Genomic DNA, 20,131 nt, shown 5'->3' with positions numbered 1-20,131 from the left:
CCACAACTCTTTACATGAATATGTGTTTTATTTCTCTTTGCGCTTACAAAAAATAACATTTATGCTTAAAAATAATGTATATTAAATTATTCATTAGCAACAAATATTCAACAAGTTCAATTTAAGATAGATCTAGGTCTCTATATATTTACAGACATTTTAAATAATGCAAGATCTATAAAAAAATAAAGCTCCTACTTTACATTTAATGTTCCAGTGTTTTAGTTTAATGATTTAATTTCAGACCCTGACAGAAGTCATTGTTTTGTGGGTTTGTCTTGTTTCTTCCAGAATAACTTCTGCACACAAGATTGAGGCAGGAAGGGTACTTTCTCTAAGCGAAACAAGTAGGTTAAGGGCTGGATAGTGCTGCTGATGTTTAGAAAGGCAAAACATACTGGCTGCACATAGCAAATGAAGACTTCACGTTGATAATGGTCTTCAAAGGGGAACAGAGCAACCGGAGGGAGATAGTTGCTCACTATGATGATCAAGATCGATAGTACCATCTTAAAAGCTTTTCTTTTCATTGGATGCATCTCATCTTTACCAGAACCTCTTGAGCGTTTAAGGGCCATCATGATGGCCACGTTACACACCACCATCCAGGTGAAAGCGAACAGGACCTCACTAGTGAACACCTTCTCAAAGTTAGGGAGACCACCAACGCATTTGGCTGCAGCATAAGCAAAAGTGAGCAAAAAAACCACAATGGACAGACCGATCCTGTATTTGATGTCCTTTAACTGTCCAAATGCGATTGGGAAGAGGACGGCTATAAATCGATCCAGACAGACACAGGAGAGAAAGAGCGGCCCACTTGTGTCCTTCACACCATAAGAGAACTTCATAGCCTTATAACCCAAAGGACTCGTCCAAAGGTAGAAATTGAGGAACGCTATGATCGTCATGAATCCAAAGTAAGCATCCATGAAAGCCAGGCAGCCCAGGAAGATGTCTGAGGTTGAAGGCTCATTGCGGGTGTTTATTAGGTTTGCGATGACCATTGTGTTTGCAGGTATTCCTATAATCACGTTAAAGCATTGAAAAGCTAGGTCAAAAACCACACCTGCCACCATTTCCTCACAACCGTCAAACACACTGAATGCGTGTGTTGTATTGACTTGATCGGTCGTCAGGTTAGTTGAGCGCATGTTGCTTCTGAAGATGTAGCTGAATCTTGTGTTGAGTTGTAGTCGACGGTCCATGATGTCTGATGTACTTCAATTGAGATTCTAGGGGAAAAATGTAGATATTATATATTAGAAGAACTTATTAATATGTCAAGCACATAAGTTTTGAATGTATTCCAATTAACAAATGACTTTTTTTGAGCAAATTTTAAATTGTTTGTGGCATTTATTTAACAAATAACGCATATCAATTAACTCTCTACTGCATGGTGTTCCCATATGGCAACATGATACTTATGTTCATTTCCCGGCCACTGTTTCTTTAAGACCAACATTAAAAAAAAATTAGTTGGAAAGAGAAGACCTTAGTGTAGCCAATGATGTGCTTTGGTTAAGTCACATGACATGCTGTGTTTTTCTGTAGTGCGATTTCTGACAGACTGGCATTTATTGTGAGTAGTTGCTAAATGCAAATGTAAACGTCAATAAAAGCAAAGGATCAAATTATGTCAGATCCCCAAAAAATCTGAAACTATACCTCCAGTAAGTTATGATGACATTTTCACTACTCTTTTTTTGTAAAATCAAATTAGTTTTTTATAAATCAATCAAATGTATGTGTTGCCAAACAGCAACACTGTGCAATAGTGGAACGAGCAATATTGCAATGGGTTAGCTAGCTAGCAAGGTCAGCTGTGAACTTTTAAGTTGTAACAACAACAACATGAATGCTTGTAATATTATGTTGATTACCTGTATGTTAATGACATTTGCATTATAGATAAAATCTAGTTTTGTTGATAATACTACTTTTGAATTGATATGAATACAGGGAACAGTGTATTAGCGAGCACCACCATGTACTATGTTAAGTGAATCAAGAAGTGGACAGAACTGCCTTTTCCTGCAGATGAAGGTGAGGATGAGATGGGTTTTCGTGACCTTGAGAATGATGCAGACTGGACATTTGATAGAGACAGTTCAGGTAAGTTAGCTCAGAGGCAGATATGACAGGCGTAGTATAGTATATAGTATATTATATAAACATTGTTAGCTAGTAGTTACATTATTCTGATACATCTGGGTATACTAGACTTGTTATTTATTTGTTTAAATATTTACTAGAGAAAATATTTATATTTACTGTATGTTGTATACATGATAATACAATATTAGGTTTGTTTTTAATAATATTCAGCAATAAAAGAATGGAATATTTTTAATGTATTTGATTTGCATAAAGGAGTCAGAAAGTTTAACCTGGTGCTATAAAATCAATCTGCTGCAGCTGACACTATTGTTACGTAAACGTAATGTAAAAACACCAATTCTATTAAAAAAATCATTTAAAGGCTGACGGCTTTTCATTTTCATGTTGTCTTTTTTTAAATGTAACTATCTTTTGTTGGTTATTTAGATGATTGATTGGTCATTTAGAAATGATGCTAAATGTTAATTGGCTGCGAGGGAGAACTGTCTCGGCGATGAGGAGATATAAAGTCAAATGTGTTGGTCTAGACGTGACACAAGGCGGTTCATTCCGCTGTGGCGACCCCTAATTAATAAAGGGTGTTGCGAATTCTCCATGTATGCCTGTCAGAGATTATGTACACGCAGTACACAAAGTATGCCACAAGATGGCACTGTTCTATCACATGTGGACATTAATGGCTCGATTCCACTGACTGGTACGGTATGGTACGGTTCGGTTTGGTACGGGTCACCTTTATCAAGCTTGCGTTTCCACTAACAAGGGTACCCTTTTGGTGGGCGTGGTGTATGACAGAAAGTTTCAGTCGACGTCATTCTCGCTGGAGGAAATGTCTACAATAAAGCTGTACGGTTCATTCACATATCACATGAAAAGCACTTCTCACAAAACAGATGCTTCATACACATAAATACTTGTGTAGAAATGTTTATTACTAACCTTTCTTTGAACATGAGTTGATTATAACTGCAGATCAATGACAGTGTGAAACAGCCTACTGAAACGTTTGTAATTATATTAAATAACTAAATAAATGAACATATATGAACACAAACAGCCCCTTACAGTCTCCGATATGTTATCAATTACAGAAGAACTACACACAACAGACATTTCGTCCGTATTTAGGTTCAAAAACAACACAATGTGTAGCCTACAGTCAGTGAAAAACCTCTTATCTGTGTCTATAATCTTCAGCAGCACATGTAGTCTCTGTTAGAGAACAATTCCATCATTCTGAGTTCATATTAGTCCAAAAGGTGATAATAACAATAATAGTTAAACAAGGCAGTTTGTTCACATTTGCTGAAAAAATAATGTGCTCCTTTTTTTCCAGCTTCTCCTTTGTTTTTTCCGCGCTTCACTCTCGCGTTTGTCAGTGTCTGACAGAATCGGGTTTCAAAAGCACATCAATAATCAAGCGCACGTTATTCTCATCAGCTCAAGAAGTTTGTTATTTCAGATATAGACGCGCGGCGAGTGCAAGGAAGAAAGCGAAACTGTTTGCGCTTCAGACTGCCTCGTAAAAAAACTACGCGGCACAGGGTAAATCTGCTCTACTCCATGGCTTGTGGCTGTTTATCAAGACGACGACAAGGTTTGTTTGAGCCCGGGTCGACCATGGCTCGTTATTATATGTATAAATAATTCCGCTGTAATCTCTCGGCTGTGCGTGTATTTTAAATATGGCGGTGTTTTTGTTTTCATTCTGGCTTGTTGCGTTAGCGAATGACGTATCTCTGTAAACCAATAGCGTTCAGCTGCGCGTCTAGCTCCGCCTTTTGGTACCCTTTCTCGTGTTTGGTGCCCTTTCGAAAGGGTGCCGAAAAAGTGGTACGGTACGGTACCAAACCAAATTGAACCGTACCACTCAGTGGAAACGGGCCTTTAGTGAACTGATTACAAGCGTTGTGCTTTAGTGTTGCATCAGCCATTTCATCTAGAAAGTTCGCTCGATTGCTCGCATTATTGTGACATTGTATGAGTGACAGACAAAGTAAGTTTAATGTTACTTGCTCTTATATACTGTTGTATGATGATTGAATCAACAGCAAACACTGTTTAGCAGTTTAAATCTGTTTATTATTCACAATCTGTTTATTATCGCAATCTGTTTATTTATACGCTGATCCTTAAAGTGTAATGCCGATCATTATTATATGTATTAGCAAAGAAATATGTCTGCACTTGATACTTTTGTATACTAAGATATACTTTAGTTTATTTGTGATTTGGTAAAAGAACATTTCGGTAATTTAATTTGTAATTCTATTATTCTTTGTTCTCAGAAACCTTGCCTATGTCCATCTGAGCAATCATTAAAGCTTTATATATCATCTACTACTGACTCCAAGTTCTCTGATCGGAACCCTGTGGCGGTTAGCAAACATCGGTCCAGTAATTAATCCCTAATTGTAACATGGTCCTTCGAGCCGGAGGCTAACTACTACAGACATGCCAGTATCTGACGCAAACTCTTCCAGTCTAGTTCAGAGGTCAGTGAGGCCACGCACACTTCCTGCGCATCTGGAAAACTATGTTTTGGATATCAATCTTCCTAGTTGTATTCCATCGAGCACTTCTGCAACGAATGTAGTTGGAGATATAATGGCGTCATCTACGCTAACTCCTATAAGTAGATCAGAGCAAATACAGTCAAAGGAAGGAGTTTCATTAAGAGAACTGAGGGAGAACCTCTGAGCGGAGCAGGAGGAATCAGATGGAATCGCACAGCTCACAAGCAGATTGTCTCTTTATGAGTAAAGGCAGCAGCGTCAACAGGATATGTTGCAGCAAATTAATGCATTCCTACGTGAAGAGGAAGCCAACAGCCTTATAGTACAAGGTGCAGGTGCAGCCATACAGAAGGAAGCACCTTCCCACGAGTCTGTTTCTCACATTTCCTCAACTGCTGAACACTCCTCAAAGGTACCAGCTATTTACTTAGCATCTCAGCCTGCATTAATGAGCCCAGAACAGAAGAGATCTGACCTCCCTCCTACCTCATCAGCACCAGTAACTCCTTGTACACCATTGCAGACACTTCCATTACACAATGTGAGTTCCATCCACTCTATGCTATCATCATATTTCATGTCTCCACGACTGCCCGCTGACCCAGACGCAGCACAGATACAAATACGTACACCTGTACAATATGGACATCAGTTACCCCCCAAACTTAGAAGGTCCTCAGGCCTGGAGGATGCTTATCAACTGCCCCAGCAGCAATGGGCCATAAATCATCCAGTTACAGTGCCTCACATGCAGCCCTCTGTAGTCAATCCAGGCGATCGTTATGCCTATCCAGCACAGGCTGATTTTCGTAGTGCTTATCACCAGCTGTATGCTGTGCACTCAAGTGTCTGGCCACAGCCTGTTGACTATCACCCCCAGTTCCTATGCCCCTGTATGGAGCAACGAAGCTTTCAATTCCAGATTTCATTGCAGACAATGAAAGACATTTTGCCAACCTAAAACCTTGGCACTACACAATCTACTATTAGAAAAATATAAGTATCATGTGCTGCTTGAGCATCTCAAACTCCCAGAGGCTCAGATGATCGTCCAATCATACCGACATGAAGCTCACCCTTATACATCAGCAATGCAAGCTCTTCAGTTACATTATGGACAGCCTCACCAGTTAGCTCAGAGCGAAATCGCAGCTATTCTGAATGCTCCAGATGTTAAAGTTGGTGATGCTAGTAGCTTTAAGAGTTCACCTGCGGTATGTGTGGAGAGATACAACTTCAAGTGCTCCATGGAGCTGCAGAGAAGCGATCCAAAGCTAAGCAGACCACTGCACTGAGAAGCAGGATTTTTCTCACCCCCTCTAATTCCTCAGGATGAGTCTTGCTGAAAGTGGTGCAAGTGCTGCTGCATAACGAGGACAGGATCATTGAGACGTTCGCTATACTTGATGATGGTGCCGAACAAACCATGCTGCTGCCCACAGCAGCTCAGAAGCTGCAGCTGGAGGGTAAGGAAGAAACCTTAGCCTTATGAACTATTCGCCCTGATGTTACATTCCTTACTGGTTCGATTGTTACCTTTGATGTGTCATCTATTCTCAATTCTGGAACCAGATATAGAATTTACAATGCATTTACTGCTGCTGGTTTAGATCTGGTGGAGCAGAGCTACCCTATAAAGGCTCTCCAACGCAAATATGCGCACTTGAAAAAAATCTTCCACTGCAGCCCTTCAAGAATGTTCAACCCTTGTTGTTGATTGGCTCAGATAATAGCAATCAGCTAGCAATCAGATGGGACCAGTTGCAGTCTGCACGAAGCTGGGCTGGGCTCTTCAAGGCCCAGAAGGCCTCCCAAACAAAGGTACCACCATGACTCAGAGCTATTTCTTCACTGCCTCAGCAACACACGACACACTTTATAGAGATGTGGAAAGACTGCGGCAATTAGACTCATTACCTTACCGCAGCGAGTAGGTTGTAATTTGGTCTAGACAAGACCAAGAGTCCATCAAGATTCTAGATACTAAAACTTGCAGATTATTGGTAAATGATGTGCCCCGTTATGCCACCCCACTCTTACGCCCTGCGGAAGCTCCTAAGCTGAGAGCTCCCCAAGAGCTGGTACTAGCCAATCTACGTAACACCGAAAAGAGACTCCGAGATCAGCCGGAGAAAGCAGCTGCTTATAAGGGAGAAATGAACAGGCTGATTCAAGCTGGCTATGTGAAGCAGATTACGGCAGAGAAGCTAAGAACTTAGAGGAGTCTTGGTATCTGCCACATAATCTCGTTTATCATAATGATAAAGCATGGCTAGTGTTCAATTGTTCCCATGTGTACAAGGGCACCTCCCTAAATGAACAGTTACTGCCAGGTCCAAACCTGTGGCCTTCCCTCATTGGGGTCCTACTGCGATTCTGGCAACATCAAGTGGCAATCAGTGGGGATTATAAGAGGAATGTTCCACCAGGTTCGCCTGTTGTCTGAGGACACTCTTCTGTTACGATTCCTTTGGAGGGACTTACGGCAGGAAGCCCCACCAGAGATATATGACAACTTGTAGTCCCTGCTGTGCTATCTATGCATTGCAGAGGCATGTCAGTGAACACCCACGCTGCACTCTGGGTCTCATTGAGTCTGTTGAGCGCAGCTTCTATGTTGATAATTGTTTGGAGAGTCACCCCAATGCTGCAGCATCCCAAGCTAGGGCTAATAACTTGCGTAGCTTACTAGCTGATGGTGGATTTGATATCAGACAATGGGCTAGCAATCGATCATCAGTTGTGGCTCACTTACCCCCCAAAGCCAGATCTAAGGACATGGAACTGTGGCTGGAGCATAATCGGAGTGATCCAAGAGAGCCTACATTAGGACTCTGCTGGAACTGCAGTTCAGATACACTGGGCTACAGATATCGACCCATTGAGCATTCAACTCTGACCATACACACAATTTATAAGATACTGGCCAGTCAGTACGACCCGCTAGGGTTCCTTACACCATATCTAACCAGGTGCAGCAGCTGTGGGCAAAGAGAAGAGACTGGGATGATCCAGATCTCCCTCTGAATCTCTGTGAATCCTGGAAGCAATGGGAGAGTGAATTGCCAAATATCAGTGCCATCTCAATCCTTCGTAGTAACCTTCCAGATGGAATGGATCAGCCCAACACTGAACATCATCTTCATGTTTTCTGTGACGCCTCTGAGAAGGCCTACGGAGCAGTAGCCTACCTCTCTTCCGCACAAGGTGGTGCTACCAATGTATCATTCATCATGGCCAGATCAATGTTTGCCCCTAAAAGATAACAGACTATGCCACGGTTGGAGTTGTGCGCAGTGCTGGCAGGAGCGCAGCTTGCCAATCTGATCCAGTCAGAATTGTCAGTCACACTGCAGCAGACTACACTGTGGATAGACTCCACGACAGTTCTGGAGTGGTTGCAATCAGAGTCATGCAGATTTAAGATATTCGTTGGTGCTCATGTATTAGAGATACAAGAACTTACAGATCTGCGAGCCTGGCGTTATGTGGATACGCTGAGTACTCCAGCAGATGACTTGACAAGAGGGAAGAAGCTCCTAGAGCTAGCTACCCCAACAGATGGAGTAAAGGGCCATCCTTTCTGTTGCAAGCTCCTGACAGGTGGCCAGAGAAACCACATACTGCTCCACTACTCCAGTCAGATGAACTGAGAAATATAACACTCTGTAACTTAGCATGAGGACAACAGCAGGACAGTGTGCCAGATGCAAGTCAGTTTACATCATGGAAGGACCTGGTCGTAGCTGTACGCCTCCAATGTCAGGACACAGAAGAGCCTGATCATCCTCAGCCTAGCAATAGCTACTGTGCAGCAGAACTCACCCTTCTGAGAGCATGCCAAGCAAGCAACTTTCTGGTGGAGCTCATCTCTCTTAAGGCAGGCCAGCCCGTTCGAATTGACAGCAGGCTCAGGCTGTATACCAATTCTCGTGGTATACACATTTGCAACTCAAATGTGGGGGCGGCGGTTATGAATTATGTGGACATTTAGTGAACTGATTACAAGCATCGTGCTTTAGTGTTGCATCAGCCAATTCATCTGGAAAGTTTGCTTGATTGCTCGCATTTATTGTGACATTGTATGAGTGACAGACAAAGTAAGTTTAATGTTACTTGCTCTTATATACTGTTGTATGATGATTGAATCAACAGCAAAAACTGTTTAGCAGTTTAAATCTGTTTATTATTCACAATCTGTTTATTATAGCAATCTGTTTATTTATTCGCTGATCCTTTAAAGTGTAATGACGATCATTATAATATGTATTAGCAAAGAAATATGTCTACACTTGATACTTTTGTATACTGAGATATATTTCAGTTTATTTGTTATTTGGTAAAAGAACATTTCAGTAATTTAATTTGTAATTCTATTATTCTTTGTTCTCAGAAACCTTGCATATGTCCATCTGAGCAATCATTAATGCTTTATAAATCATCTACTACTGACTCCATGTTCTCTGATCGGAACCCTGTGGCGGTTAGCAAACATCGGTCTAGTAATTAATCCCTAATTGTAACAAAGGGACTAAGCCGAAAAAAAAATGAATGAATGAATAGATGTGACACAAAAAGGAGAAGGGGATGAGAAGAAAAGATAACTAAATAAAGGAAAACAACTTCTCAAAAGTTTTTTTTCCTCTAAAAGAGCAGGTGAGGTAGTCTGCCATGACCTAGAACTCATAAGAGAAACAATGTGCTCCAAAGCCTGAGTTCTGATTAAACAGTCTCACTCTACAATAAACAAGTGAATTGGGCAAATCTCAATAAGTAAATTGTGCAAACCAGAGACATTTTAAAAAGTAAACAGAGTCCAGCAGCGAGTCCATCACAAGGATTTATTGCAGAGAATAAAACACAATTCAAATTTTAATAATCACTGAAATCATTAAAACATATTAGGCTCATTCATTCTTTTTCTTTTCAGGCTAGTCCCTTTATTAATCAGGGGTCGCCACAGTGGAATGATCCAGCATACAGTATGTTGTACGGAGCAGATGCCTTTTGATGATGGACTTGTGAAGGAAACCAGAGCACCCAGAGGAAACCTACGTGAACACGGGGAGAACATGCAAACTCCACACAGAAATACAGAAATGCCAACGGACCCAGCCGGGGCTAGAACCAGCAACCTTTTTGCTGTGAGGCAATCATGCTACTCACTGCGCCACTTAAGTTATCTCTTTTTTAATCAATGAGAAGATACCTAAGGTGTCTATTTAAAGGATAAAAAATTATTTACAGTATCCAGTATGGTGGTTCATTCTGTTGTGGTGACCCCTGGTAAATCAGGCACTAAGCCGAAGTAAAATGAATGAATGAATATATCCAGTATAGCACAGTTTAGACACAAAATCCTTCATCAACACGAATGCAGATAATAATAATAAAAATATATATTCATCTTTTTTAAACTGTTTGCTGTTGGCTCATCTCTTTAATACTGTTGTCTTTTTTATATCAGTGATTTGCCAGCAATTACTGAAAAAATAGCCACAGGCATCCTTCTCTCTCTAGAGACAATGTCAGTTTGTGGTGAAGTTGTAGTGCCTGCTGTGGCTAAACAGTCCAATACAAGAGTGGCAGGATCTGTTGCATTTGCTACATGTGAACCCTATGGCTGATTCTGTAGGCCCTGTTTCTACTCTCTGCCTTCTATTTCATCTCTTTTCTTCCTGTTGGTCCTCTCTGTTTCCCTCACTCAGCTTTATGCTGGTCCTTACAGCATGACGCTAACTGGAACGATGTGCAGTTGCAGCTTCCAAGTTTGCAGGGTTCAGGCTTCCAGGTCACACTTACAGACGTATTTAAACCGGAGCCCCGTTCTCCCTGTTGGTCTGGTGCCAGAGGCAATCTCACCACACATTATGTCTTTGGGAATCTGGCCATCCTGCTTATGGCAGACATGTCCTAGTGTGTGCATGCTTTTTTTTTTTTTTTTTTGCCTTGGCTAGCATGTCTCTGTTTGATCCTGCTAGGGGATGCCCAGGATCCTTCTCAGGCAGCAAATATGGAAAGAATTAAGATAGGTAGCAGATTATTAAGGGTGCTTTCACACCTGATTTGTTCCAAAACAGGGATTAAAATTGTTACAATGTTGCACTTTGTACTTGGTGTTCCACAATTTAAACTGTTTAATTAAATACTATTTTCCCACTCCCCAACCACACCTTTTTTTGTAAACCAACAATTCTGTGTAATGTCAACCATTATTTAAAACATTTATTCCTTAAATGACTTTAACAGTGGTTATTTAAAATAGTCAAAATATGGTCAACTATTTGGCAGAGCAGGCAGTTAAAGGGATATGGATGAGAAACAATATTGCCATTTTACTAAAATAGCCACATGTTAAAATAAGTCAGAGATGTTTCTTAATGATTTTATTATTTTCTTTTCAGTTTATAAGACTTGCATTGTATTGAATATGCATGAGACAGTCACATTATAGGACAGTTTTGGGATTTGGCTCAATATGTAAAACAGCTTTTATAGAAAGTTGTCCATGGAAGAAAATATTTAACCATTCACTGCATTTTAAATGGTAGCAATACTGATGTACTGAAAACTGAAGTCATGTCAACAATTTTAAATTCTTCTAAGAAAAACAGGGATAATACGAGCAAACCCAAACAAAATCCGAGCAGCAGCATTTTATTCTAGGCTGCTCAAAGCATGAATTTTGTGGATCATGTCACATTTTGCGATCTAACAATACATGAGCTCCTACAAACAGGCATGAAGGATCTTCCCCCTGAGGATGTTTCACCCAGAGGAGCGCAGTCACGGCACAAACACAAGCGCACAGGAACACATCTGTGTAGAAACACCTGTCAAGAGGGACTTACATCAAGACACCAATCCCGCCTGCTTCCTCAGCTAACATATATAAGCATAGACTACACTGTATGTGAGGCAGTGGCATCTGCAGCAAACACCATTCACAATGTCCAACATCAAAATCAGTTCACTTGTATGAACTGAAAAGAACACGTTTTGCACTATAAATCAGATTCGACTGAAGAAACTTGTTGACATACAACATATCAATTAATTGTGATTATAATGTCTTATTAATTAAAACTTGAAATATTATTATACTTTAAATATGTTACCTGCGACTACATCTACTTTTTAAAATTAAATTTCCTACAATTATATGAAGAGTTCAGATGTATAAATCTCTAAATACTATCTGAAATGTTCTCCTAAAATGAGCATTTACTCATAATTTACTCATAATTTACGCATAATTGAGTACACCCCATTTTGAAAGTGAATATTTTTTATCCATTTCTCAATGGCAATGTATCTTAAACAAAACAGATGTATTAATCAGATATATTTATTAAAATAATAGTCAACAAACATATTTAGAAATTGAAAGAAAATACAATTATACTCAAGCAAAATATTGCAAAAAATTTTTACAACCTACAAAATTTCAACAAAATTTTTCCATTTTTCTCTTGATTTTCCTCTTTTTAAAATTTGTTTTTAATATTTTTCTATATCATATAAGGGTGGATGTACTAGTTTTTGGACCATTATCGTAAGTTATTTTGTTAGATAAGCTCCAGATTTGGCTTTAGTACTGACTAATTTATATATTTGCACAAATATAATATTGTATAGCTACCTATTAAAAATATGAATTCAAAAGATTTGAGGGGGTGTGAGCACTGTATTTCAGCCTCACTATAAAAGTAAAATTACTTAGCCTACACACAAGAGTCAGAGAATAATGCTAATTTTAAAACATATCAAATGGCTTTTAGAGGTTTTTGCATCAGTTTTAAATAAATAACTCGTAACTTTTCTAATAAGTGGTTTAACGTATGAATTCGTACGATCTAATTCAATTTAATATGATTTGCTCATCCCCCAATGACGGTTGGGGTTTAGGGGGCAGGGTTGGGTGCCGCACCTCCTTTTTAAAATCGAACATTTTTGAACAACTGAACTCGTACAAATATGTACGAATTAGCCACTTAACTGACAAAACGTAAAATACGTTTTCACATGAGATCAGGCTGGAATAATACATATTATGACTTCTAACGATCTAACAAACGAGCTAACGAACTAGCTAACTAACTAACCAACTAACTAACTTACTAACTAACTAACTAACTAACTAAGTAATGTCCTGTTGACCTGTTTGGGTTACTGTTGACTATGTATAGAAGATGCACAAATCTTTGTGTGAAATTATCTATGAAGTTATACTATTGTCAAACAACTTTTTAAATGCACATTTACCCCTTTTACCATATCTTACACATTTTTGGCACTGAATTTAGTTGATAAACATGCATATGTACATTTATTGATAAAATAGCTTTTTTAATTTGAAGGTTTATAGATGTAAAATAAATGTATTTCATAAATAATTCTCACAATATGTTATATAATCGTTTTATACAGTTAAAATCAGAATTAATAAACCCCTGAATTATTAGCTACCCTGTTTATTTTTTTTGCACAATTTCTGCTTAACTGAGAGATTTTTTTCAACATATTTATAAACATAATACTTTTAATAACTCATTTGTAATAACTCATTTATTTTATCTTAATAATTCTAATTCAACTGTAAATTAATACATTTAGAAATAATTTTTCATCAATATAAAATATAATTAAATACTGAAAATTTAAAATCTAAAACAATTTACATTTACATTCGTTGATGATAATTGTTTATCAGATACAAAATAAGATTGTTTAAAATAATTAAAAAACATCTATCCTTTACTCTTAAAAAGAGCCAGAATGTTCAAATAATATACAGATTTTGAATATATTATGAGGGACAGAACGAGTGCCGAATGGCAATTTTCAGCTTGTCAAGGCCCCAACTGAGCCTAGTCTCTCTGAAAGTTATTTATTCCTTCACTTTCGTCAATTGGTGAACTTTGTTCCTCGCCACTGTCACCACTGGCTTGCTTGGTTTGGCACTTGTGAAGCTGTGCATTGATGGATTTGCTCTTCAGTGTTTGGACTTTTAACAGTGAAAATTAAACCACACTGAACTGAACGAAACATAACTTCAACTTTGGCCTGACATGGTTTCAATTTACTAGAACTTCTATATTAAGCTGCTTTGACACAATCTACATTCTAAAAGCGCTAGAGAAATAAAGATTAAAAAAAAATAGATTGACAAGTATTAAACACTGTTTAGAGTTATCTACTCTAAAACATGTCTAATATGCAGAGGAGTAATGAACATCTGTGGTTCATATCTGTCTCCTTTATAGCAGATCTTATGGAAAGCACCACCCAGTTAAGCCTGTAGGGATATTAAACTTCATGTGTTCTTGTCATGCTTTTCTCTGTATATCTAGTCTACCGGGGCTCTAGAGGGGGCCCTTGTGACCCCGAGCAAGTCCCTGATGTCTTTCTCTAAGCTCTCTATGTCAATCAGCTTTTCCATCTTCAGCTTATAAGACTTGATTTGATAAAATATTTTTATTTACTGAAAAATCTGTGGTTTTTGCTTTAAGCACAAATGTAAATCAGAATCAGTCAAATTTCTTGTCCACTCTTCTGAAATGATGAGTAATTTAAATTTGAATCATGTGAATTTTGTAATTTGCCAATAAAGCCTGTATAAAGATTTGACAATAAGGTTTTATAGTGTGTTACACTTGTTTTATAGTGCAAGTCACTCTTTACTTTGTAACTTAAATTGCTGGAATCCTGAATGTAGCCAAAACTAATATACAACAATAATATGAAATAAATTGTAAATATTATTTAAAGATAATCTAAAGCACCTAATATGAACATTCTGTAAAAAAACAGTAGCGTCTTCTATACTACAGTAAATATGTGACATTAACAAAAGGCAAGCAAAAATTAGGTATTGCAAAAACAAAGGTATTAAGGCTTAAAACATAACTAGTTTAACACAATAAAAACAATTCTAAAAAGACAAGAAAATACACGCTTCTTACCGTATAGGTGATTTTAGCTGTAACGATGCAGGTCAAATCGTGGAGTCCCCTTTATATATATACCTTGAGGCCTTAAGGAGTTACAATTTGTTTGTAGGAGGGAGGATCTTTTTGAGACACTTTCTGGACTCGGTCCCTGATGGTGAATTAGACTGTGTTTTCTAGATTCATCTGTTCTCACAGGATCCCAACTGTTTATTGGGTGTTTGTCTTGAGAAATACTCACAATGTGAATGAGATAATATGCCGTAGTGCATTTTAAATGACCTGAATGTAGTTTTGCAATAAGATAAGCCAATTTGGAGACCAATGTAATAAAAAAGTGACTTCAGTATTTATTTCCGCTTCACAATTCGAGTTTGTTGTGTTTTCTTGAATTATAAAAAGGATGTCTACATCCCAAACATTGTTTTACTTCATTCTAAATGTTCAGTGATTCGAAAGATCAATTATTTCAGCATTACAAGCAGCCACACTGTATTTTCTGTTCAGTGTTAACCATTAAATAGATCGCTATGCTTTGGTTGTCTTTCAGTCAGTAAATAGACTCAGGCATACTAAATGGGTTTGGCTACACTGAGATTCAGCCTATCATACAACACCTCTCCCCTGACTCTGAATTTGCATGCTTCAAAACTCAATCTGGGGGCTGATTTGTATCTTGGGACTGGTCCTGGTTTTGTACCACCGGCCCAGAGGCCCTCATGACAGTCTCTCACTCTCTTTCAGTGCAAACAGAGAGCACAGGTGTTTCTACTTTGTTTTACTGTATGTGGATATAATCTAATGGATTCATGCAGCGATGTGTTTCTTGTTTTTACCATTAATACAGCTAGAAAATATCTTGATTTGTTATTTATTACAGTTTGTCTAAGTCTAATAAGTGATGTAAAGTATCTAAATATTGTAAGGTAATATATTGTATTCTTAATTTTGAATTTTAAAATGTACTAGAACAGAGGTACCATAGAAGATCTACAGTATACCATGGGTGCCCAAACTTTTTATTATGAAGGGCCAAAAATCAAACTTGATTGAGGGGTATTGGCCGAAGGTAAATTTACCAAGCTATAACATTAAAGCTGCTATAGTAGTTCCCTAATTTATTAATATTGAAAAATAAATAGAAAAAACTTTAATCATATTAATAATTATAAGATTTTATTTTACATTTTAGAATGAACTTCTTACAATAAAAACATAAACATTTATTATAACCAGAGATGTATAAAATACTAGAGACCCAGACTATCAAAAAAGTGACTAGTAGAAGTTAAAGTGCTCTTTAAGCACCATACTTAAGTGGAAGTACTAAAGTATTCAACATTTTTTGTACATGAGTCAGGCTGGACATGTCTTTGCCTTGATTTGCTTTGTCTTGTGTATTGTCCTCTATCTTTGAGTGACAGTATTTACCTTTTTAAAAACTGATTCATGACATTTATTTGAAACATTTCATTTCATTTCAGTTGACTTTTTTTGTAGCTCAACAATTAAACAAAAGGTTACATTAGATTAGAAATGACGATCTCTGTTGAAGGCATTTGCTGCAACCTTCATTTTATTTCTTCTCAGATGGAATGGTGGGCCAAATGAAAGGTTACCATGGGCCAACTTTACTTGTAAATTTTCAAGTTCTGTTAATTTCCTTTTGGGAGATGAAAATGCTTCTTGTTTTCAAAAAAATTGTGTTTGAAGGATGTTCTCCTATCTTAGTTTAATGTGCTTTTCTCAATGTGATTAAATTCTCCTTTTGTAAGGCATTTTTTTTTTTGACTTAGCTAAGTTTACGAGTTCACACTTACAGATGATTGAAAGAATAAAGCATATTTGGTGTGCTGTCCAGGAAAGAGGACTCTGAGCTCGGAAAAGACACCTCGAGAGGCCCGGCGCCAAGATGTCATAACTGAGTGGGCATTTTAATCCCATAAGGGGGCACTAGACCAGGTGACTGATTTTGGTCCCTCTTGTTCCTTTCATTTGGCTATTTATTCATTTATCCATTATTGCTTTGCATTACTGCCTAAGTTACTGATTAAGGCAGTAGTACACTTTTTATAGTAATAATAATAATATGCAGTCATTTTTGCTATTACTGATTTTATCAATGAAGGTTATGCAATGATACCTTTTATATAAACACAGAGAGATCATGACTTTAGTGCCAAACAAGTGCTTTAAATCATATTTTATTTTCCTTATTTCTTTCTGTTTTATTTCAAATAATATAAATAATTAACGTTTAAGGTAAGACATGAAACTATGCCCACACATGCAAGCTAACCCACTATTAGACTATTAGGTTAGACTATTCTATAAACGGTAAATAAATATAGTGAAATCAGCATAACCGAGTCATCACGCTTCATGTTGCCTATTACCCAACTAATCAACTTTCAGAGTTAGGAAAAAGTTACAATCTAATGTTGTTTTAAATATATTAGCCAAATGTGTTACATTTTAAGGCTTTAGTGTAGCCAGAAAAATACCTAAAAAAGATTGGTTAAATTTTGGCATTGATAACACGCAACTCCATAGCTAATAAGGTAAAAATAAATATTTATGTTAGGCTATCATAAGTGAGGTTTTTTGAGCTACAAGTCAAAACAAAATCGATATGCTAACTGTATTTTAGCTGTTAAAATAGGCCTACAATATATTTCTGGTGTTTAATTTTGCATGAGCAAATAGCAGTATAGACTAAATTACATATTTTTTAAAGATTATCATTCAGCCTACCTGCAGTGCATGTGAGAGGTTGATCCACGGCAAATACACTTACTCACACACTATATACCTATTTCATTTATGACTGTAAACTTGGCAGGCCGATCATCTTTTAACTCAAAAGGCATTTTTAAGTGTCCTAACTTGAGACTGCTGCTGCATAATGGAATGTTTCATTTCACACTGTAAAAGTGAGCTTTAGCCAGTGGTGTAAAGTAACAAATTACAAATACTCAAACTACTGTAATTGATTAGTTTATCTTAGGAATTGTAATTTACTAAGTAGTTTTGTAAAAGTGTGTACTTTTACTTTCCCTCAAGTACATGTTTAGTGCAGTACTGGTACTTTTAGTCCACTACTTTCCTTTAACCTGCAGTCACTACTTTATTTTTTTTTTTGTCTATGGGGATTAGAAAATATAGTCCTGTGATTCCTGTCCAATCAAATTGCAAGACCTGGGCGATTTACAATTGCAGCAAACTGTTTGGAAGCATTAAAAGTGTCCAAGAAGATGTCCAAAATCTTTACATGCCACTGATGAGAAGATGACGGATGTTTACTGTATGATGACCGAAATGGCCTTAAACACCCAGCAGACACAAGACGTCAACATGACGTCAGATTGACATTGTACCCCAACGTTGTGGGAACATTGCATTTTGTTTGGAAGTGAAAATCAGGTTGGCGTCGAACCTAACGTCAGGCTGACGTCAATGTCCAACGTCTAACTCAAAATCAACCAAATATTAAGGTCTAATGATGTTACAGCTTGACGTTGTGTGGATGTTACCACTATGATGTCTGACGTTTTGGTTGCCATACCTGATGAATAAATATCACTATTTGATGTCAATATGATGTTGGTTAAAGAAGTTGGTCACATGTTGGCTTTTGGTCACTTTCCAACATAACCTAAAATCAACCAAATATCAATGTCATTTGATGTTGATATTGAACGTCAAAATAACATTATCCTTAGACGTTGGCTAGACATTGAATTTTGGTCACCTGATGTCACAACCTAAATCTAACCTAATAATAACATCTTATGACGTTGTGTGCCTGCTGGGCAATAACTAAATACACTATAGAACGTTACGTTTACACACATTTACAAATGACATGTAAATCAAAGCATTAGCTTTTTCCAGCTTTTAATACTCTCACTACTCTTGAGTACTTTTAAAGAGGCTACTTTTAACTCATACTTTGAGTAATATTTACAACAGATGCTTTTACTCTACTTGCACTACATTTTTTGGCAAGTAATGGTACTTTTACTTAAGTACGATTTTTCAGTACTCTTTCCACCACTGACAATGTGTCTAATAAAAAACAAAAACCAAATATTTGACTGATTTAGTTTATTTAATACACAGGCACTGCTTCGCCTGATTTCTTTCAGTTTAGTAAAAAAAAAAAACTGAATAGAAGCTTCCTGTGATTGGTTTTGAATATTTTTGTAACCTCAGTTCACTTCTATAGGACAGGCCCATTCAGATAATCTTAATAAGAGCCTGACAGGCTTCATGGGATGATTCTTGTCTTGATCAGCAATAGAGGGCAGTAGAGATCTGTTATGCATCTCCTTTATGTCACACATTTCAAATATACAAGCAACATTCTCCAAACAAATGTGACAATTAGCTCTGTCAAGACATAAACAATTAATTGCAAAAGTAACCTTGCAGTTAAATTGTTCTGACAAATGATAAAAGGTTTGGTCAGATCAATTTTTGTAGAATAACTAGCCATTTCATGCAAACACATACTTCACTAATCCATCCTATGTAAAATTGTTGCTCAAATGATGCTAGAATGATTCTGTAAATGACTGTTGTAATGATGTGGTGAACAAGAGGAATTGAAAAAGTCTTGGCTTTATACTCATACTCTCTGTATCACAAATCAGTGTTCCTTTTCACTTACGTAAGTAGCTAAGTGCTGTGTGAAGGTGGATAAAGACTCTGCTTGTCTTTTGATCCAGTAATGGACTTACTGTGTCAGCAGATGATGCTTCAGAATCAGAGGTCCTATGAATCTCTGTAGGTTTACTGTGTCTGAGCTCAGTAAGACAGAATCCATTAGGGCATGGAAAAGGGCCACCAAATATCTTCTCACAACACATCTGAATTTTCCAGTTAAAAAACCTCAGCTTGTTTGAGACAGTGGAAATTTAAGTGTACATACACTGTGAAACATAAATGAATTAATGATTTAAAAAAATCTTTGACAACCTTACCTCTGAAGAAATGTTTTCTTTGCAAGAGTGTACAGATATATGCAGTTGAAGTCAGAATTATTAGCCCCCCCTGTTTATTTTTTTCCCCAATTTCTGTTTAACAGAGAAGTTTTTTCAGTACATTTCTAAACATAAAAGTTTTTATCAATTTTATCTTTGCCATGATGACAGTACATAATATTTTACTAGATATTTTCAAGACACTTCTATACAGCTTAAAGTGACATTTAAAGGCTTAACTAAGTTAATCAGGTTAACTAGGCAGGTTAGGGTATTTAGGCAAATCATATAATATAATCGCACAATGATGGTTTGTTCTGTAGACTATCGAGCAAAAAAAAAAAAAAAAAAAAAGCTTAAAGGGGCTAATAATTTAATAATTAATAATTTAAACCTTAAAATGTTTTTTAAAAAGTTAAAAACTGCTTTTATTCTAGCCGAAATAAAACAAATAAGACTTTCTCCAGAAGAAAAAATATTATCAGACATACTGTGAAAATTTCCTTGCCTCGTTAAAAATCATTTGGGAAATACTTGAAAAAGAAAATAAAATTCA

General features: G+C 37.1%; 1 protein-coding gene across 1 annotated transcript; it reads right to left on the bottom strand.

Annotated features, from left to right (window-relative positions):
- Positions 1 to 257: 257 nt before the first annotated feature.
- On the bottom strand, positions 258 to 1,208 carry LOC130219750 (G-protein coupled receptor 4). The gene has a single exon (XM_056452222.1). It carries the CDS (start codon positions 1,206 to 1,208, stop codon positions 258 to 260), a length of 951 nt encoding a protein of 316 aa, XP_056308197.1.
- Between the last annotated feature and the right edge of the window lie 18,923 nt (positions 1,209 to 20,131).

Source organism: Danio aesculapii, chromosome 3 (assembly GCF_903798145.1).
Source record: "Danio aesculapii chromosome 3, fDanAes4.1, whole genome shotgun sequence".
Lineage (NCBI taxonomy): Eukaryota > Metazoa > Chordata > Actinopteri > Cypriniformes > Danionidae > Danio > Danio aesculapii.
The sequence above is the reverse complement of the archived record's forward strand: the minus strand, read 5'-3'. Positions and strand labels throughout refer to the sequence as shown.